Here is a 23,298-nt window from a genome sequence, read left to right on the forward strand (position 1 = left end):
AGGAAGCATGAAGTCTGAAGTGGAGATTGTGTGCGTGTGTGTTTGTGTGTGTGTGTGTGTTTTTTCTTTAGTACATACAATTACAGATAGTATTGAGAATATTATTATTATTAACCAAACACAATGGTATTGAAAGATGAACACATTGCAGACAAAACTGCTCAGTCGTGCACTTATGGATCTGTCACCACAGAGCTACAACCATCCAAGCTATGACCAAGCATGCACACAAGACCACAACATGCATCCATTTCAGCAACGGCAAAAAAAGAGCTGAATATTCATGTTTTTTGAAAGCCATTGACTGGACTAATGAAAACAAGAGGAGCAATTGTCTAAGAAAGACAAAAGTAATTATGCACATCTGGACAGTGTGGGCCAAAGATAGAGCATAAGAACGCACGAGAAACAACTCTGCATATTTGTCTATTTGTGTATGTATGTGTGTATTCTATTTGTGTATGTGTCTGTCTGTGTGTGCCTGTTCATGCTTATGTGAGTGTCAGTGCATCTATACTGACTGTGCATCAGTGTCTGATTGTGCATATGTTAGGACTTGTACGATTATATAAGTGTGTGTGTGTGTGTGTGTGTGTGTGTGTGTGTGTGTGTGTGTGTGTGTGTGTGTGAGTGTCTGTGTGTGAGTGTGTCTGTGTGGGCCTGCATGTGTCTGTGTGTGTGTGTGGAGGACCCATCAAACCACGAAACCGCTTTATACTGTACATTTGCAGCCGAGCACGGCGAGTGAGGGGCCCTGAGTGACACAGCGGTGGATTGTGAGCATATCAGCGCAGGGCCTGTTGGGGCTTGATCAGAGACAGGCTGCTCTGCTGTCACCCATCCACCACTGGTGGCCTCCGTCCAATTCACAGATGTCTCAACCAATAACAGACACATGAGTCAAACTCAAACATGTACCACAAAAACAACACTGTGATGCTAAAAATTACTATATACGTCTGGAGTGTGGCACTCAAGGCAGTGAATTAGTGGTTAAAGGGAATACCGTTATGGACTGCTGCAGTAGGCTACAAATGAGAGAGAGAGGAAAGGAGAAGAGAAGAAAAAAAACGTGTTGGTAGAAATCTCCAGATCTTGTTCCCCGAGGGTGATCATTCCAATGTACTGGCTCTCGTCCCTGGCTTCACTGTACTGCCGCTCACACCACACCCTGGATACAGGTGCAGGAGTCGCCATACAGAAATAAGAGATTTTTCTTCCTTCTGTAATGTATATACTGCACAGTAAGCCTTAGGGGGCAATCTATAGAGCTAGAGGTAGAACCTACAATTCTAACTACAGGGTTCAGGTCATTTTTACTTAAGTAAGATCTGTTTTCAACTTAAGCTTAAGCTTAGGTTGACTCCTTAACATCAACAATCACCCTCACACTCTGACACCTGGCAGGATTAAACACAGGCACAACAGACAATAAAGTGCGTGTTGTGTTTGAAAGGTGTAATTACAACTGAGAAAGGGGCTGGATCATCCTGGCATAGCCTGGCACAAGTTTGGCTCAGGCTGGCACCAGAAACATCTGCAGTCTGGCTTGGCATGGCACATAGAACATACCAATCAATGTCATGTGCCTGTGTGTGTTTGAACCGTGTAATGAATGACACTTAGACAGCACCTATGGAATGGAGTGACCTAGCCCTGATGTAGAATACCTCAGTGCCTGATAAAGACCAGATCTGGACCAAAAGCAGCCTAGAACCAAACCAGATTGGGACCAGAACCAGGTGCAGTCTTGGTATGACAACGACATGCAGCACACACATACAGTATTCATATATTTAATTGATATAGTATAGTCTTATGTATACAGTGTATAATGGTATAAATATGCTCAGAGAATGCAATCCAGGAACAGATCCAGAATATACAAGGCCTAACTGTGCCAGGACCAACTGCAGTAGGCATGACTACAGCATACAGTGAGGACAAGCACAAACAAGCACGATCTGTAAGGTCTCAGCACAAACAGACACAGGAACCTCCTACTAGGCTGTTTACCGCTAGCGTTCCAAAATGCATAACAGATAAAAAATAAAATGCTTTCCCTCAGTTTACGCACTCATACTTATTCTGTGCACAAGATGGGTGAATTCTCTTCTGTGTTCACAGGAGGGCGCCAAAGTTCCACTGTGGGTGTTGTAGGCGATACTGACCAAAACCAGTTATTGTTACTGCAGTGAAATAAAATACTGCTCAATCAATCCAAGAACGCTAAAAATTATATAACAAATGAAATACAGATGCTGATGTTTTGAGCTACCCCTTATTTTTCAGTTTGTACTTAGGTGGCACATTCTTTGGCATCCTTTTTTAAACCACAGCCTACTTTCACATGGGTGGCTGTGGAACATGGCCAGTCGAGTGTTCACCAGGTGAGGATTAAGTTCTCGTTAAAACTTGTTTGAAAAAAAAGAGTTGCTTTCAACATTTCTTGCTATTTATCGCATGGAACATAACATTTGTTTCTCATGCAAAGTTGCATAAGTTATGCATACTTTATAGTAGTAATAGTACATAGTAGAATAGTAATATGCAAAGTTGCATAAGTTATGCATACTTCATAAGTAGTAATAGTGCATAAGTGTGCAAGAAAAGCGTGTGAACTATGCAAAATGTGGAAAGACTTCGGAAAAGCACAACTTTGCAATATGACTAGGAATGAAATAGAGACGCCCGAGGCGTGTCGAAGCATCTGCAGTGCAGAGCCAAGACCTGAGCATTCCAGCATTCCACCGATCAGGCACAAGGAGCCTCTGGCCACACCCAACACCACCTAACTGCCAACACCTCCCAAACACACCCACCCACCCACACAACACACCCACCCACCTATCCCTCCTCCGTCCACCCCAGGCTGTCTCCATCACCTGAGGAGCCTCTGTCTGCTGAGGTCTGGAGCCTACGGTGCACAAGAAGGGCCGTGCCAGCACATGAAAACTGGAATGTTAACAAACAAGGAATCTTCACCATCTGCACAAACATACAGACAGAGGTACACACACACACACACACACAAACACACACACACACACACACACACACACACAGACCCCTACAAAAACACACACACACACACGTTTGTTCACATGCACCCACCCACACGCACAGATTTATGAGTCATGTACGAATGGCATGTACAGTATTTAGAAGCAGTTCTAAAGCTAATTTATAGGTATAGGGTTTTTCGGTCACAGAATGATTATAGAGTACAGACACCTCTGATGACTGAGAAAGCCTGAAAATAAATAAATGCTATGCACATCTTAGGCCTAAATCATAATACTCACCAAAGATTCAAGAGCTCTCCGCTCTAAGATCTTTGATACTCACGGTAGAGTTTCAGAAAGTATGATATTACTATAGTTTGTAAATTCATTTTTCATTGAAGACTCTCTTTTGTCAGCCACATATGTAAGATCCTTAAAAAGCATGTTAAAGTTCATGATGACTGGAATTGGAAAAACGCTTCACCCTTACCTAACAGTCTGTATGTAATATATGCCATCCATCCTCTCCTGATCATAGATCATATAATTATCTCCCTCTTGTGGTTGTACTGAAATGTTACGCAAATTAATGTTGAAGAGGAATAAATTGAGAGTTACACAATACATTGTGAGTTTACTGATCACTTAGTTTTAGTTTTTTAGTTAGTTTTTTATCCTGACAGAGGTAGACATGAAACTAGATTTGCAATGTAGTAGCCTATAGCTATTTTTTCAGGACAACAAGTACCTCTCAGGTTTCTTTTAGCCAATGAGGTCCTGCAATTCTGCCCTAAAAAGAGCCCTTATTCCTCATATTATATCAATGGCCTTGACATACAATTTGAGAGATGATGAGATGTTTAATTATTAATTTTGTTTCATTACTTTCATTAATTTACTTCATGAAAATAATCTTACAAGAATGGGCAATATCTCTTCAAATTTGCAAATTTCTCTCCCCCTCACTTAAAAAAACAAAACTCTTATTTGCTTATGTTTGTAAAGTCGTCAGTCGCGGGACTTTTGTAGTCAAGTCCAGGGCCAGGGTCAATATTTAACGAGCTCTCTGCTCTTTAGTTTAGCCTCGCTGATGCACAGGCTGTTCCCATGGCAATGTAGGCCAAACACACAGAAGCTAGAACATATTTATAGATGGGTGTTTTTTTTTATGTTTCCACAGAACAGCCAGGGAATGTCTCCACGACCCTCTCTCCTCTCGGAACAGTTGAGCTGTTCCCCTAGGGATATTATTTACTTCACATTCCTAATCATGCATAGCCTACGCGTATTTGCATATAGCCTACATTAAATTGCTTGAGCAGTTATAGGCCTACAGAATAAATGCAGTCTTCAGTTTCATGTTCCGCTTCAATCTCATGTTGAAATACACTAATAAAGATATTGATTAGCCTATCACTAATGGCATATGGAATGAAAATAGAATAATTCGTTGCAGTGCAACATGTGGTAACTGTTATGCCTACACAAGTTAGGCTATAGCGGTTGCCAATGCATTACTGGAAGTAAACTCCTCTTATAGCACTACCTCCTCCAGACAAGGACTATTTTAAAGTGGACCGGACAGTAGATGGCGGCGCGTTTTTTATAGTGCTGACAGCTGGCAGGCGAATGGTTAACATGATCTGCCGCCCCCCACCTCAACTCCCGCCCTGAGACCTCCTCCTATCCGATTTAACTTCCATGAAGATCCGCACATTGCACTTACCTGCGCAACACATTCGGCTGTATAAGTGCGGTCCGACCTCTCCGCACGTCATCTCATGTATGTAATTCGCACGTCCATATATGATTTTAATGTCAAACGCGCCAAAACAGTTGGCCGCCGCGGCAGAGGACAGGCTGCTGCCTGAGCTAGCCATCTTCCAGTCCAAGAGCGTAAAATCCGGGGGTCTGTCGGTCTGTAGCCTACCCCGAAAAAAGTACAGTGGGCTACTTTCAAACTCCGCAACTAGCGCATGGAACACGTTCTTTTGTTTTGAGTAAGTCAGTGAGGAAAGGCAGGCAGCGGGAAGAGCGGGGTCGTCTCAAATTGCAAGGGATGAAATCTTCATTTCCATGTAGCCCAAGCCCAACCCATTTTGTTTTTTTGTGAAAGTGCGAGGTTCTTCTTCACCATTCACTCCTGAACGCTGATCCGCCGCACACTGCTTCTTCACACCATTGAAATGTGATTCGGAGGGACATCCCCGATAGGCTACAGGCTATTCAGGACTCAGACTAAGCTCGTTCATCAGGACGGGCGGTGTTTAGTATTTCTGTGTATGTAGACCAAGGTGTCTAACTTTCCAGACGTTGCGTAATGTGTCCTGGGATGGTGTCAAAGGCGCACGAGACAAAAGTGTTTCAGGTGAAAGTCCGTCGGGAGGATATTAGTGCGTTTATAAGATCAAAGGCATAGCCTACAAAACATATCGACAATGCCAGCATTGCCTTAAATTATGTCTTAGGGCCAACGGTGCCTTTCTTCCAGTTTCCCATGCACTTAAACTTAAAATAATAACAGCAAAAGAGTTCAGATGGCTGTTGAGCAGTCCTAAATTATTTTAATTTAACTGTGAAGACTTAAAAATTACTACCTTCTGTTAGACCAGAGTGGGAGTGAAACAACTGTGACTGGAAAACTGATGACAGCTTAAAGTAAGGGGCGGTGACTGCCAATATTTGAATGTCCGTTAAGCCAGGTGTAAATAAAAAAAAGTTGAACACAACCACACAGGCTTGCCTACACCCCCACTGTATTGTAGGTATTGTAAAAGGCACTGGCTTTCTGGGTTAGGCATTGTTGCAAAGTAAACATTACAGTTCCAAACTGAAGGGTGAAAAAGCACACTTACTATCACAATTGCATTTACTGCCATATTTTGTGAGAAAATACAAACTTAAAAATATAAACCTACCATAATACAATGATGTTCTTACAAATAATGTAGGCAATTGATGTGCTCATTCAAAAAGAGAGTATACAAATGAGGATATTCTGTAGGTATTGTAAACAAAATCTTTAAACATGTCAAACTAGTGTTTAACTTAAAAGTAAACAGTAGAGATCTCACAAAAATAGCTCTTTAAAACGCATGCTGGTGAGTCACCGAACATAGTAAAGTAATATTGGTGTGGCCATAGGGTCCTGCCCATTTGGGGATTATGAGTCAGATTTCCTGAGGACTGGGGCCCATTTGGACCACAGCTTTGTATTAACGACATGGTGTGGTTCAGAAAGGCCTATGGAAAACTAAACAACCTCAAAACGATCCATTCTGAATACACTTCTTCTGGCTAATTCTAAGAGAGATTTCATGCTGTGCACGGTATATTAAGTTTCACGTAGTAGCCAAATTCATGCTTGATGAAAAATACTTTTTAAAAAAAATCTGTCTCTATATGTTAGACTGGAAAAAAATACTCTCTAAAATAGAGTTATGGAACAGCTTTTCTATTTCTAAAATTGTACAGAAGGCCTATTTTTGGTGACGTTGCATCCTGTAGCATACCTGATATGCACCATGTAAATGTTTACTTAGCCAGCATACAATCTAAGAGCCATGCAAATATCACCTCAATTCCTCCCTTCAGCAGGATCACAACTAAAGGTTTTATGGTTTAGGTTTTTTAAAGGCTTTGCGTACCTCTTCCAAGGCCAATACATGGTGCCCACAATCTGACATATGTTAGTCAAATGTAGTTTAAAAACCTATTCATTTCATAGAAACTATGTATTGTATAACTATTGGGTTATTTGTAACATCATCATATTTCAAAATAATTACAGGTATTATTAAAAACGTCTTATTTTATTATTCTGTATTTTCAAAACATTTTGTAAACTGCTTTGGGACAAAGGCCTCTCCCACATACCTAACCATAATCATCATATATGACAAATTCTGCAATATTATGACATAAGACTATCGTAGACGTAAGACGTGCTATTCTTCTTGGCAGGGCTGAACAGGTGTGTCTGTGGTTTGTCTGTCTGTGGTTTGTCTGTCTATGTGGTTGCCCAGAGGTTTGCATTCCAACCCAGAGGTGGCATACCTGATAAGAGTTCAACGAGTCAACATCTGAGGAATAAACTCAACCGCTGCCATGTGATCAGTCAGGTATGCAGTTTGGCTTGCATTAAAAAAGTCAACTATGGTAACCCTTTGTAGATAGGACTTCCCACTTTAGAAGATACAGGGCAAAATGGTTGAGACCTTATGTCTGTATTTCATTTTGTCTGTATTTAGTAAGCCAATTTCGTCCAATACGTTTGTGCTAGTATGTTGTAACTTGTATACAGCATTATTTCAGCAAAAACAAAGTCATGGACTGTCTGCATTATTTGCTATTGTTTTTTGTTATACAAATGTTTTGAGAATAGCTGTAACAAACTCAGTCACAATCACCTAAACCCCTTCAAAATGGCAATATATATAGTCAATAGTACTTTGGGCATATTGTGAAACATCAAATAGCATTTCAGGGTGGTTGCTTACAGGCCCTAGTGCTCCACAGTACTGAGGAAGCTGTTTACTTGTTTACTATATCTGCCTGGTCTGTTTACTTGTTAATATATCTGCCTGATCTGTTTTGTATCAGTGTCGCATCAGTTCAAGATCTGATCCAGTCACTATCTGTGCATGTCATAAAGAGGGAAGACTGTTGTATGCGCCCAGCTCAAAAACTAAACATTTGTGTGACCTCTCAGTGAGTGTTATCGGTGAGTACCCAGATCCACTCCAGTCCTCTATTATCTGTCTGTACAATACTGCGGAGATTGAGGAAATACGTTATGACTTTTAAGAGACAAAAATTCTGTTTACAGGGAAACGAAACACTTCAAAATGAAGGAGCAAGCCCTGATTCATCCTTGAATGACTTACTATGTTGGTATGTCTGGCGGTTTGTGAAAGTGGTGTGGTGGTGAAAATGTTTTTTGGCGACAGAAATATGAGCGTGAGTGGGGAAAAATAGGAGTGCGTGTGTGTGTGCGTGTGTGTGCGTGTGTGTGTGTGTGCGATGGCAAACAGCGTGAGGGTGAGTCATCTGGGTGTGTGTGCCCTGGGCGGGAGCTCTTGACCTTCATCTCACGAGGAACAATCCCCAGCAGCACCAGCAGCCACAGCAGCAGCTATTGGGCACTGCCCACCCACATGCACCACACAACTGGGCATCACACAAAAGGACTACACACAATGGGGGGGGGGGGGGGGGGTGTCCAATGAGATGAATAAAAAGGATGCATGGAGCTGGAAGGATGGAGAAGAGGAACGGATAGACAGACTTGAGAAAAGTGGCTTTGACTCTCTCTTGCCTTGTGTTTAAATTTGTGTAACTGACTCAGACAGTGAGACAACGGTTTGAAAAAGTAGTGCTTAACATCCCTGTACCTCTCACAAACACACACATACACACACTTTCTCTCTCTCTCTCTCTCTCTTTCTCAAACAATTCTGTTAATTTAAAGCACAGGACCTTCAAAGCATGTGTTTGGGAATTCATTCTGTTCCATTTAATACAATACCAGTGCAGTCAACTTTACCAAGCACTACAATCCGAGCGAATGTTTTCACTTAGTGCACCACAGACATCTGGCTTGACGGCAAGTCAAGGTCTGTCTTGCTTCAGTACTTTAGTATTTCAGAGACATGCACCTTAAATGCCTTAATTCTTTACCACTGCAAACAACCCTGGAAAATACATGGTCTGTGAAAAATGGTTGATATTACACAATGATTTAGGCATGCAATGTGAGAGGACAGCTCAATTGCATTTGGAGTCTAATACCAATAACTCACTCCAGACACGTATGTACTCTCGATAAAAATAATTATCTGCTTAAAAGCAGACAAAAACATGCTCTTTTATAATTTAACATAAGTACATCATCACAAATCACAAGATGTTCTGGCTGCAGATGCTCTGGAGAGAAACCTTGACATCCTCTTAACAAAAAGCTTCTTGGAATACAGTAACTTACGATCTGGATAAATAAGATAACAGCCCTATTCTCTGCCCTGTGTCATCAACACATCCGCAGCTTTCTGAAGGCTCTACTTGTGTCTGCCAGTCAGCAGACAATAAAACAGTGTGTGTTTTCATGCGTCCAGTGAGGCTTTCAATAATAGACCAAAACATCCCAGATTATGGGCCCGTGTCAAGGCTTCCCTACAGGAAGAGCTTTTCTGGGCCCATGTGAATGACACAGAGGCTATGAGAGGGAGAGAGGGAGTGACAGAGTTTAAGAAGTACAGGTAAGAATAGCATACATTCTCTCTCACTAACTCACTCAAACACACACACACACCCACGTGTGGTAATAGTCACACACACTCTTATCTCTCTTGGTGCTAATGTTTCAGTGCCAACACCCTTACTTCCTGCAGCTCCTCATTCTTCAGACAGATGAGAGAAAGAGAGCTGTTTGCAATCTCTCACAGCATACAGAAGTATACCGTGATGAGATGCACCACACACATACCCCCTCCCCCACACACACACATTCTTTCTTTCTCTAACAATTACTGACAATCACATTCACTCTCTCCCTCATACACATACACAGACACACACTGCAACTCTGTCCAAGTCTATGATATTTATCCTGGTGTGCACATCAAATACCTGACATGCCACATAGAGCACTGAACCGAGGAGGAAAAGTCAAGGGGATCCACTAAATGTTATGACCGTTACCAGGATACACAGACATGGAGTCTGTCTGTGGAGGTCAGGGGGTTTGAAACCTTCTCTCCTATGTGTATGAGTGTGAGTGTGTGTGCATGTGGTGCGTGCGTGTGTGAATGAGTGTTATGTGTGTGTGTTTGGTAGTGGGGCTGACATAAGGTTTTATTTTAAGACTCTGGGTAAACCCCGCCTCATGTAATGAAACCTGTCGCCATTCACCTTTAACCTGGATCCCACTGCCCCCTCTTGGCCCCCCCCCCCATCACTGCACTAGCCTAAGACTCAGCAGTCACACACACAAACACAGCTACCCAAACCCTCTTCAGTCTAACCCAACCAAGCCATGGAGAATCTCACTCACATACACTTCAACTGAGGAGCAAGAACTACTGTACAGCTAGATATAAATGTTTAATTAAAACAAGTTTCTCTCCTCCGCCAGTGGGGTACCTCACTTGATGGATGCTTTGGCTGACAAGCAGGAACTACAGAACCAGAACTAAAATAAGTTCCTCTGTCTAACACTGGGTTAGCATGCTTTCAGCTCAGTCTATTCTGGGACCGTCCGTCCCAGCTCTCTTTTGAGCGAGTAGTGGTTATCAAGCCCTTGTGTAATAAGTGTAACAAAAAACAAGCTCCCCTATCTGCTCTGGCAGAGTAAAACCGGCCTGCTGTCCAGTGTATTCTGGCACCGTCAGTGTCCGGTTTTGTTTTGAGTTAATAATGGCTATCGTGCCAGTGTGTAATAATGAGTGCAAATAGAGAAAAGCCAACACCCTGACAAGGATACAGGAACCCGGAGGGGCCAAAATAGATGCTCTGTATGAGGACAGCCAGAAAGTTTACAGCACATCTCTGTGATGAGGTCTCTAGTGAGTTGCATGGCAGGGTGAGAGAGATTATATCAAGGCATGGAGGCAAAGGGAATATGCAAAGCAGGACCAAAGAAAGACAGGTGCGGTAACTGCAGAGTATGTGTCTGTCATGGCAGTGGCAGCCACACATTTTACAGTCAAACAAGTTTCTAATGTCTCTACCCCTCAGACACACCCTTGAAACCGCAAAACACTCACCATCACAAGACAAAAATAAAACAAAGATTATTTTAGCCATTTTTCATAGGTACTGATGCCCAGCAGTATCAGATATAACTAATGAACTGATTCCAACAATCTCGCACCAAGACAGCAATTCCCATGAATCCTCTGCAGCACCTCCTAAGAATGGACACACCTTTATTTTATCAACAAGACACACTTCTAACCTGCCGAGCTACTTTAAAACACTGTTCGGCATACCACAGTCCATTTCACACACCTTGCCCAAGGCCTCCTTGTACACACACACACATATCACATTCCCTCCAGACACCCTCCTCCATCTCTCACCTGTGTACATAGAACTAGAAACAACATAAAGGACACTCCTAATGCCAACACCACTGATTTAGCACATGCTGTTTTCCATGTCAAACCAACAACAGGGAGTAAATTCATTAATGGGGTTGTCAAGGATGTGTTTAGATTGATATTGGATGGTTCCATAATGGAAAGATCAATTACAGAATTATAAAGTGTGTCTGCACACAAACGAGTATCCATAGCAAAAAGCATCGTCATGGTAACTGTGGTTATTGGTTACAGTGATGTGACATGGTTCTGTCCTAATGACATGCATAAGATATGTCCGTACACTTAGTATCGATACTTAGAGTATATACATAACCAATAAAGCAGGAGTTGTGCACATGTAAGCACATTGTTTAGTACATGTCAATTCTAGCCAACAGTAAGAGTAAAAGTGAGACTCTTCATTTGTCATTGTAGGCATACAACTAAATTGTGCTTGGTATCTCTCAGAAAACCAGCAGCAATATATCAACACAAGATAAATAAACTAGATCAAAATGAGATAGCATCCATTATCTATCCAAAGACACTTGGACTAGTAAACAATGACAAAAGTACAAAGTATAGAGGGTATAGAAGGTGTGGCATGGAGACGACACACCCCTTACAGTGTTACATGTATGTCACAACACTCCTATCTAACCAGGTAAATCCAACAGCTTGAACCTATAACCATTGAAAGTGCTGACAGCTACATCAATAGAAGACAGAGCACCACATACATCAGGCCCTAAGGGCACCTTGAGCCCTCGGCACCGACCCTTGAAGGGGGTCATGCTAAACCAGATGGGTCTCAAAGAAAAGGGAATGCGGAAAACACTCTAACTCCTTTGTGTGTGTGTGCGTTTGTGTGTGCATTCCCATGGAGTCTGGAGACGGAGTGGTGTGGTATAATTAGAAACTAAGTCTCAGAGCAACTCCTACTCAACTGCATCAAGAGTAGAAAAAAAGTCAGAGTGCAAATGTGTTTAGCGAAGAAAAAGTCAAAGCCTTGCCAGTGAGTCCTCTAAAAGTTCAATAAAGTACTTTATAATCCATTAACTAAGCACAAAACAAGTGCAAACAAACACATCTGAATTGTCAGAGCAACTACAAACCTATTCATTCATATTCATTACAAAAGCTTGTTACGAAAGCGTGCCTTCTCTTGGACCCAGCATTTACAGGGTTAACCCCCTATTTCCACATGGCAGGAAAAGGGAGGTGGGTGTGTGTGTGTGTGTGTGTGTGCGTGTGCGTGTGTGTGTGAGAAAGAGAGAGAGAGAGAGACGATGAGTGAGTGCATCAGCGAGCTAACACGCACTAAACACGCAGAGAGTAAGACGACGAGAGAGCAGCACAGAAGCGCAAGAACAATAACTCTAAAACAACACTGCGACAACCAACTTCTCTCTCACTCCAACACACAGTAGTTTTAACCTCTCGCCATACTAACCCTACACCCAGTTTTAACACAGAAAAGACAGGCAAGTTTTTTTTTTTTTTTGTCCAGCTCTCCCGGCCGCTGCCTTACCTTCCCGGAGCTGCCGCCGCCTCTGCCTCCAGTTCCAGACGACTATGAGGGTCAGCACATGCCCCAGGATGACCAGGGTCGGGAACACATTTCCAGGGGGGTTAGCCGGCATCGGGCCTGTCTTTAGACTGGGGACAGGCGGCTGGCACTCAGCGGTGGGAGGGTGGGGGGGGTGAAAGGTGAGTGTGAGAGAGCCGGAGGGAGGGATAGGGTGAGGGAGGGAGGGATAGGGTGAGGGTGGTGGGGGGGGGAACGCAAAGGGGTGTGGCGCAGAAAGGACTCAAGGACACCACCCCCGACGGACCGACAGACACGCGGACGAGCGAGTGAGCGAGCGGCCGAGTGAGTTCCGAGCGACGCCAGCAGGCGAGCGACAGAGGGAAAGCCGGGAGCGACGCAGCCCCCCCTCTTCTTTCTCTTTTTTTCTTTCTTGCTTTTTTTCCTTCTATGACTCAGCCGAGTGGTATAAAACTCCACTCCCCCCTTTCTCTCTCTCCCCTCGTCTTTCACAACCACTGGCCGCTTGCTAGAGTACGTCTGGCTTGCGTTATTTTCCACTCCTCTTCTCCTCTCCTCTCTGCGGTGACTCCCTTCTCTTTCCAGCTTAGACTCACTCAGAAGTATCTCATCATGTCTTTGGCTTCTGTACTCTGGGAGAAGACTTGCACTTCTGGTGGTCGGTGGTGGTGCCTCTAGTTCCAGTTAATAATACATGAGTCGGTTTTTTTCCTCTTCTTTCTGTCTCTCACTCCCTTTCTCTCTCTCTCTCTCTCTCTCTCTCTCTCTCTCTCTCCCTTTCTCTCTCTCTCCCTTTCTCTCTCACTCTCTCTCTCTCTCTCTCTCGCTCTCTCAAAATGTACTCCTAGACAAACTCATGCTGTATAAACATAAGTGAGTGTGTGTGCAATACACAAAGACATCCAGACTCACAGACACTCTCTCTCTCTCTCTCTCACACACACACACACACACACACACACACAAAAGCTGGTCTACACCCAGCGCTGATAAGGACAGTCATTAAGAGCCCTGAACATGAAACCTTGTCCAGTTTATGCGGCACTGTCAGGAAATGTGCTCTTATTTTTGTCCCTGCATTCATTTCATTGACGCACTTCTGCAGAAAATCAATATGATCCCCCAAAACATAAATCAAGCAGTGCAGTCAAGCAGTCTCTGCACTTTAAAGCCCCAAATTTCATTATATAACACACTCTACCACTAATTTCTTCCTCATGCGCAAACTCCAAACATATGCCCATTCACTCTGCACCAGAGAGGAACATAACGGCACACTGTTTCACTTCCAAACAATAAAGTGTCTAAGGAGCAAGCAGCTCTCAGAATAAATGTGCTTTTTCAAAATACCAAAACAGCACTTCGTTTTCCACGGCACCACTGGAGCATTACCCTATTGTGAAAGTGTAATCATTTTAAAGGAATTCCCTTGAGGTGGAATTCCTGAGTGACAGTCTCTTCTTTAGGAGGAATGATTAATGATGTTAACTTTTACAACTGAGAGATATTTCTGGCTTTAAGGCGGCCGACAGGTGCCCTATACACACACTTTGCCCATGCAAAGCTCAGGTCGGTATCGAGTCAAGTCTCAGCTGTGCCCTCGTATCAGGCCAGCGTGCAGGAGGGGAGACAGGGAAGGGAATGGTTGGGTTTTCTGTACTTGCAAAACTAGACCAAGGGGACAAACATTATTTACTAAAATGTGCACTGCAGTCGCAAGAGGGCTGTGCAGCGCTGCGGTGGATACAGGGCACCACAGCAAGCTGTGTTTGTTTGGCGACACAAGATCAAACATAAGCACATGCTCACACAAATTAACACAGACACACATACACATACACACACACACACACAAACACACACAGAGTGTGTGTGAGAGAGAGAGAGAGAGCACATTTAGAGGACACTAAACACAAGACAAAAACAATCTGAAGACTAAACACATGACAAAACCCTTGCAAAGGTCACACCACACACACACACCACACACACACACACACACAAACACACACACACACACACACACTACACGTCAAACTCATTGGGGGCAGCATGAGAGAGAGACTTTCTGTATGACGAAACAAATGTCACAGAAACCCAACACCGCCACGAGTGTGACCCTCTTTGGTGGAAAGAAGGGGGTGACATTACATGGTCACGCACAGCCCAGTTAAGGGCCAGGAATAAACCCTGACCATTGAACTCATGGAGAGGAGAGAGGAGAGACGCAGAACAGAGAAGAGAGGAGGAATGCTGGCAGCTGGACTCCGTAAAAGAGTGAAAGGTGTGGGGGTCACGGTCTCACCCAGGGAAATACCGTCGGGGTCTGACCACACACACACACGCACACACGCACATACACATGTATATGCACACTCACACAGCAAACAAACAAACAAACAAACAACCAAGAAAAAAACATCTTAACCTCTAAAACAATAAATATTGAACAAACACACTAAACAGATACATATGCATATGGTACATAACCTGCACAGGCTAATAATGATTATCAAATACTTAGCCCTGTGCCATTAATTTTTAATGATAACCCTTAAAGCTCACAAGCAATTGTGCACATGTTTGCCATTAAGTAGAAGAACCTAAATTCATTAAAAAGGCCCTTCAAACCATTTGGCAAAACAACACACACCACATCACTGGCTTAAGGAGGTGCTGATTATGGTAACTTGGTCCAGGCCATGATTTTCCTGGCAGGCAGACCTGGCCAGGATGACGTTAAATGTGGGTGACAATGCAGCCCTGATTGAGGAGCTACTGACAGGCCTTTCGGAAGCAGCATCTTACTACCCAGCAAATATACACTAATACATCAAGCACCTGGTGAAGATCCTGCTGTTAGCGAACACATAGTTACTGGTATAATATATACAACTTCATGATCAAAGAGTAAAGGAGAGAATGGCAGGATATGAGTCACTCATCATCAGAGACAATGCGAGCCTGATATGATCAGGACCATGCAAATAAATTGGCCCAACATCTACTGCCAAAAGGCAGCAGGAGTAACCGAAAACATTCTACAACAATTTCTACTTTAAAATGCCAAAATATCTGTACTAATATCGTGTTCAAAGGAAGAACTTTGATTTGGCATCACAGTATGAAACTACAGTATATTGACAATAGAATCTTTTGAGCTGAACTCAGATGTCAGATTAGTGCAGACGGTGTGCAAGATGCCAATGCCTTAAGCACGTGACCAAGTAGAGAGTACTGTACGATACAACTTTATTAATCTCCCCTGAGGGCAGCTGGTTTAGGTGCACAGACACAGAAACTGACGCACACAGACGTGCCTGTCACTTTGCCTGGGCTCTATGGCACTCTGGGATGACTAACATGGCCGGGCTGCTCTGTTACGAAACCGAGAGCTATGAAATGGTGGAGAGGAAACTGGCACGATCCAAAATGGCACCGGCACCACAGCAGACAAGCACAGCCAGAACAGAGGAAACCGGCAAACTCCAAAATGACAACCATGGGAAACAAGCACTGCCAGAACAGAAGGAACCGGCAAACTCCAAAATGACAACCATGGGAAACAAGCACTGCCAGAGCAGAGGAAACCGGCATAATCTAAAATGGCATCACAACACTCTAAAATGGCGCCATGGAACACAACCACAGCCAGAACAGAGGGAACCGGCAAACTCCAAAATGGCACCACAACACTCCAAAATGGCACCTCAACAGACAACCACAGCCAGAACAGAAGAACCAGTAATGGCACCATATGACTACCACTACCAAAACAGTGCCCCCTGGAGCAAGATTATAACACCATGGCATGAGATGCCATAAAAGACAGAAGGGGTTCCCAAGATGCCCATAAAATGGCCAGTCTTAAGACCTCACAGTTCTCTCAAAGCACTTCCCACAAACAACATGAACTCCTTGAATCAAGTAGTACCCTATTCTAACATCTCTCATTATGACAGCTACAGGGCATTTCATAATAGCCAAGAAATGCAAAATGAGATATATCTGTCAGATCAAAATAGCATCAACAAACGCAAACATAACATTTTGGAAAACATGTCACACACAGGATTCTGTGCTAAAAAAATCCAGAATCCACAAAAAGCAATTAGCAAGATGGAGGCCACAGACTGACGGTGCACACATGCACATCACATGGGCCAAGAACCAAACCTTCCTCTAGGTTGAACCCCCTCTCTCCCTCCATCCACCCTGCAACTGGTGCCACCCCCCCATTACCCCAATTACCCTCCCATAGCCCCACCCTGAACACGGCCGGTCCCAATCCCAGTCTCCCACCTACCGGCAGCTTCCACAGGCGAGAGTGGTGCCGGACTGCGGAGGTAGCCGTGGCTGCGAGGTTGGCGGCCACGGGCGCAGCAGCAGCAACAGAATCGGCGGAGACACCGGTGCATGATGTCTGTTCCTTCCTGCCCCAAACTGGCCTTCGCGACTCAGAACACACTGACACTAACGGCGAACACGCTGTCTGACCTCACGATATTGTGTTCTGATTGAAAGCAGAGGGGCGTAGAGCAGGGAGGAAGAGATTCAGAGAGAGAGAGAGAGAGAGGGAGGGAGGGAAAAGGGAGAGAGAGAGCTGAAGAGGGGGGAGAGAGAGAGACCATGTGTGGAAAGAGAATGGAAATGAAAAAAAAAAAAAAAAAACACACACACACACACACACACATAACAACCCACAACTCCAGAGTTGCAGTTATGGGATGGAGAAAAACTGTACTTTTCGCAATTTTGTTCTCAACTGTGAGAATGCCATCCCACTGGGGTAGCATTATTCTGATACCGAACATCTGGACGTGGTCCATGAACATAATTGTCTACAAAAATACACACTCACACACACATCACACAACCACAGGCATGGTTGTACAGTTACACACACACACACACACACACACACACACACACACACACACACACACACACACACACCACTAAATTGTTGCATTTATTTTTTCAAACACTGGAGAAAACGTGTGGAAAATGTAGCTTGCCCATAGAGCGAGGAGGCCCTTCTCTAAGACAAAGAGCTCCTTTGAGAGCCATAAAGTCTGCTCAGCAGCTGGAAGGAGCCTTGTGTGTGCGTGTGCAGCAGTTTGACTTGAATGCAATAAGATGGATAAGAATCTAACCAATTATCTTGCAACTATGAGACACACTGACATACCGTTTGACAATCATGACTAGGGACTGGTGCTCTTGCAATCACTCCTATAACCATAATGGCACTATCTCAGTTGTCTACATATACTTATCATGTACAACGTCACTTCAAGTTATATTATCATTTTTGCATATATCTTAATATTAATAAAGTTGACGTAAACTGTAATCCGTACATGAAAGAACTGAATTCTGGGTATGCTGTAGACAAAGGCATCATTTCTTACCCACAATGCTTTTGGCTACTGATGTCACTGGAAAAGGCCAACAAGTGACATTGGATCGCTCTTATTTACATGACACCAGCCACAGGAACGTGTGTGTGTGTGTGTGTGTCTGTGTGTGTGTGTGGTGTGAGCACATGTGTGAATGCATTTACAGGCAAATGCAAACACCATGTTAAACCACATTAGTGAATTTTACAAGCAGTTCATGAAATTCAACACAGACAAACACACACACACATCGATGACACACACAGGTACACACATAACTAGCAGAGCACACTCTTTCCCTTTCAGATAGTAGATTCTAGAACTTTCAGTTCTGGGATGGATCAAAGATTAGGTTTCAGACCAGGACCAAATCTGTGGTTATCAGAGGCTTCTCCTCCCTAAAGCCACACCCAAGCTGTAATCTGACACAAGAGGACACTAACACTGCCATGTGTCCCCAGATAAACTCTCCACACATTGAATATGAGATAAAGGCAGCCAATCCACAACCACCCACCACCTCCATCCCCCCCTCCCTCCACCCCCACACACACACACCCACTCTCCTGCCTTCCTGAGGCCCTTTCCCCAGTCATGAGATGAATAGAGGTCCTACCTTGGCCCTGGTGGATCAGATCCTCCATGAAGTACCTGCCATCATCCCAGTGCATGACGCCTACACAAGATGCTTTCTCAGAGCAAAATAAAATAACAGTGGTGATAAGCTGTGCTTATAAGATGTGACTCAAGAAGAATTTCCCTATTTCATCTGCTGTTCTCAGAACAGTGTTCTGAACTGCTGAAACTGTGGCTTCCTGTAGTAGTAGGATGTGTAAGACTAAGGGTGGCAACTCGTGTGATACTCCCCTCGCCAATTACAGTAGGCTACGAGTAGGACCACACTCCCGTCTCTCTCTCTCTCTCTCTCTCTCTCTCTCTGCCCGTTTCCAGAGCAAAAAGAAAGAAAACGACAAAAATAGGAAGGAAAAGATGAATGGCGCTCAACTTAACCACTCTCAGATCCTCTGCTCTGTTGCTGACTCATTTATCAGCAGAGAGGAAATTTTGAATGGGGAATGCGAGCATTCGAGGGAAACACTGAAATAACAGCTCCTTTCTCCTCTTTAATCGAAGCTTTGATCGGGAGACCAGCTCACTGGAAACTGGCTACTTAAAGCTTAAGGCGTGGGCTGAATTAACTTTAATGTTTTCGAGCACGGGGGGTGGGGGGGGGGGGCGGTGGGCGGTGGCATACTACACTAACAGTTTCCATACTGGATCATCCGCAGGATCTTGTGGGGAGACTTAACCACACACACACACACTCACACACACAACCATTCTCTACCACACACACGCACAGACACTCAACCATCTCAACCATCACATGTACACTTGACTACCCCCCCCCCCCCCCCCCCCCTCCCACCACCACCATACATACACACACACACACGCACAGAGCTTACTCTGAATTTCTTAGAAATACTCCCTTAGTAACACTGTGTGGAAACGATTCTTAGTCACCACAAGGTGGAACTCTTGAGTGTGTTACTGATCTCCAAGGAAACAGGAGCTCCTCCACTGTGGCAACTTCCATCACATGGCATGACACATGTCATATCATAATAATTGCTTTTCAGTAATAAAGTCAGTATTTTTTCAGTAATAAAATCAGTAATAAAGAAGAGTTAACTACCTTACAACTGTTAACTACTGTAACTTACTGTACTAATGCTCCAAAAATTACAGTGAGCAGACAAATTTCTGATGACAGTATTGGTTCTGGTAAATTAATTTAGTGTGGGAGACAATACTAATAAATACACAAAGGAGGATCATATTAACAAAGACAGATATCTCCATAAAAGTAAAAGATTAAGAAAGTGGATCTGATGAATGCTCTCAAATCAGTCTCAAATCTTAACTATAGCAAGCAATACTGTTTGGGAACCAGGACAACACATGCCAATCAAATGTGTTTGCACCTATAGAAGGATTGAGAGACTGATAAATCACTAGCTAGAGGTAATAGGGATTTTTAACCTGTGTCAAGTGTCAAAATATTCTTTAAAAATGTCCCTTGTGGGCATCCATCATTTCCATCGTGGCTATAGTGTCAGTGACTGATGTCTTTTTATCTGGTTTAAGATCAGGGCTGAAACTAAAGCCTAAAAACAAAATAGAGCAACTGGCTGCAGTGAATACCAGAATACCAGGCTGCAAGCCGGGGCTCTCTTATGTAATCCCTCTTCACAGCACCGTGTCTGCTCTCTCATTCTTACAGGCAGGCAGGCACGCACGCACGCACACACACACGCACACACACACACACGCACGCACGCACACACGCACACACACACGCACGCACGCACGCACGCACGCACGCACGCACGCACGCACGCACGCACGCACGCATAAATACACACACGCACGCACACGCACAGCCCACCCACCCACCCACAAATGACACATGCACACACACACATACGACAATATTCTCTTGGTGTCTAACCTCAGAACATGGAGGAATCTGGAGAGGCATGTAAATATTTACAACACATACTGTACAGATCAGCTCAAGGGCTTATTCGGTGATGCTTACACAGTCTGTGTGTGTGTGTATGTGTGTGAGTGTGTGTGTGTCTGCATATGCATGTGTGTTAGAGAGTCTGAGAGTGCATGTTCATTCTGTGGACGTGTGTGTGTGTGTACAGTACGTGTGTGTGTGTGTGTACAGTACGTGTGTGTGTGTGTGTGTGTGTGTGTTTGTGTGAGTGTGGTTGTAAAGGCAAGCGAGGCAGAGTGAGTGAGAGAAACTTGGTAGTTTTCACACATCTTGCTCCATTCCACTCTGAACAAACAACATACCACCTCAACTGGTTTCAGATGGTTTGATATTCAGATATTCTATTAAAAAGCTCTCTAACTTTTGAAGTCAACATTCAGTGCTGCAATTGCTAAGGAATTTTTTTTCAGAAGCATCAAAAATGGTTCTCAGGCAAACAAATACTCTATTCTAAGCGTTAAAATCCCTGTTTTGGTAAATGTATGCTGTATGCACACATTCACTATATACGCATGCATGCACGCACATACACACACACACACACGCTTGCACAGTGAAAACAGGACTGGCCCCATAGAAAGAAGGAAAGAGAAAGGGAGTGTGGGTGGGAGGGCTACAGAACATGCTCTCTAACCTTCTTGGAAATCTGACCAGCACTTCTTTCCCTCCTCCTCGTCCTCCTCGTGCATCTCTATGACGACATCCTTGTCCAATGGAAGACTGGAGGAGGAGCTCAGCTGTGTGGCTGCTGCAACGTCATTGGTCTCTTCGTCTTGACCCCTGACCTGTTCCTCCCGCTGTGGTTCCTCCTCTGTCCCTTTGCCCAGACCGAGCTCAAGGGCGGGCAGGTGAGGGCAAGTTCCCGTGGCTTCCACTGAATCTTTGACCTCCAGCATGGATGCTGCCTCCATAGGATGCTCTTTGGCTGGGGGCTCAGCATCCTGCTCCACTCCCTGTGAGGGCTGGATTACATTTACAACAGGATGGTGGATGGTGGAGTCCTCTGGTGAAGGGATGATATTTACATCAGCATGTGAGATGTCAGTGGCTTGCTCCTCAAACTCAGAGAGATCCACGCAAGCATCAGTCATGGGAGAGAGGAGTGTAGCATCAGAGACTGTCTCCAAGGATTTAACAGTCATGAGTGACACCACATCTTCCAAGGCAACTGAAGTTATGGGTGACGTACTTGTACTCGCCTGCACTGGTGTTTCTAGGACAGCAAGTTCAGAGAGATGCTCAGTCTGGATGTGGGGAATTGTAACATTCACATCACTAGGAGATATTTTTGGAGCATCAACTGCCTGCATCACATTTACTGCATCAATGACCTTCATGACCTCTACTTGTTTGTCAAGTTCTGCAGATTCCTGTACCTGCTGCAGACCAGCCTCTTTATTAACCTGCTCATCCCCTTTGGGTTCATCATGGATTTGGAGCACCATCAGTGAATCATCTGCAACAGATACTTGTGGGATGTTCTCAGCCACCACTGCGCACTCTGAATCAATGGTTTCCTCTAAAACCATTTTGACATTTGTATGTGTTGTTTGTCTGGTAAGTTCTTCAGTATCTTCAGCCACCAGTATCTTCTGCAGATCCTCTGTCACCTCTTCAACCAGCTCTTCAGCTTCAGACTTATGATAGATAATGGGGGAAGTAAGGGAGGCATCTGAAACATCCATCATCACACATTCTTTAGAAAGCGGTTCCTCAAGCACCTTCATGGTCTCTATTTGTTTTGTTTGTTCTTTGGACTCAATTATCTGCTGCAGAGATTCTTGGACTCCCTGACAGGCATTTTGTCCTCTAACAATATGGGAGACCATCAGTGGACCATCTCCAGACTTCTCTACCTCCGGCTGAACAGCCCCTTCTTCAACCAGTTCCACCAAGTCTTTTGGTTCATTGACTTCATCCCATATATCTGTAGGCTCCTGATCATTGGCAATTTTCACGTCCTCTTGAAATAACTCAACTGCTACTGTCTCACTCACTGGCTGTGGAGCCTCAGTTTGGGCATTAAATGGCTTATCTTTTACCGCCTCCACAGGTGAAGCAGGCATGTCCATCTTTACTGTTTCACATGGACTTACAATGGACTCCTCAGTTGGAGCAACTACTGAATGAGATGCTTTGATATTTCTGCTTATTTTCCAGGGACCAGGCATTGCAGCAACTGAAATCTTCTTGTGTTCTTCAAATGTGATGGGCCTGGTGGTTTCTGACTGCTGCTGTTGTTTCCTAATGACAGCTGACTCTAGTTTGGCCTCCCTGGTTGCTGAGTGAACAGGTCTGGTGACCACATTGTTGGGTGTGTAGGAACCTTTAAAGCCCATAGCCATCTTCTCAAGCAGGCCATCATGTTCTTTGGGGAGCGATTTTTGTGAACGGTACCCCTGGCGATCCAGTAGATCTTCCTGATGCTCTTCCTTGGCTCTTGCCTTGGGGACAAAAGAGGTAGGACCCTTAATTTTCTGCACGTGGCCTGCTCGATGGGTTGGGTGCAGGGTGGACACTGAGGATCGGACCCTCTGCAGGGTAGAAGGGACGATCTCTGGTGGGAGGTGCAGGAACTCTCGGACATGAACAATGCCCTCATTGGTGAGGTACCAGTAGCTGTGTTGCCAGGCAAAGGTCTCCCTGACGAAGCCCTTGGATTTCAGGGAACCCATTGCTCGAATCACCTTGA

General features: G+C 44.3%; 1 protein-coding gene and 1 long non-coding RNA gene across 16 annotated transcripts in view; one reads left to right on the top strand and one right to left on the bottom strand.

The window, feature by feature from the left end:
• Positions 1 to 23,298, bottom strand: part of pleca (plectin a) — a 148,948-nt gene that overhangs the window by 51,739 nt on the left and 73,911 nt on the right. For 4 of the 14 annotated variants that reach the window (XM_042076246.1, XM_042076239.1, XM_042076234.1 and 1 more), the window contains exon 1: positions 12,618 to 12,754. The exons of 6 other annotated variants lie outside the window; for them this stretch is intronic. In XM_042076246.1, coding sequence (XP_041932180.1) covers positions 12,618 to 12,729 — 112 coding nt within the window. In that variant the 5' untranslated portion in view covers positions 12,730 to 12,754. Of the gene's footprint in view, positions 1 to 4,731; positions 5,236 to 12,617; positions 12,755 to 16,941; positions 17,069 to 23,298 lie in introns of those variants that run through there. 4 more of the 14 variants (XM_042076235.1, XM_042076232.1, XM_042076230.1 and 1 more) reach the window with 2 other exon arrangements.
• LOC121695495 lies at positions 4,694 to 8,665 on the top strand. 2 transcript variants are annotated; one of them, XR_006026095.1, is made up of 4 exons: positions 4,694 to 4,788; positions 7,031 to 7,126; positions 7,608 to 7,728; positions 7,834 to 8,665. It is a non-coding gene; the product is annotated as an uncharacterized LOC121695495 (long non-coding RNA). The 2 variants fall into 2 exon arrangements; XR_006026094.1 differs by lacking the exon at positions 4,694 to 4,788 and having other exon boundaries at positions 6,975 to 7,126.

The sequence above is a fragment of the Alosa sapidissima genome, chromosome 21, assembly GCF_018492685.1.
Source record: "Alosa sapidissima isolate fAloSap1 chromosome 21, fAloSap1.pri, whole genome shotgun sequence".
NCBI lineage: Eukaryota > Metazoa > Chordata > Actinopteri > Clupeiformes > Clupeidae > Alosa > Alosa sapidissima.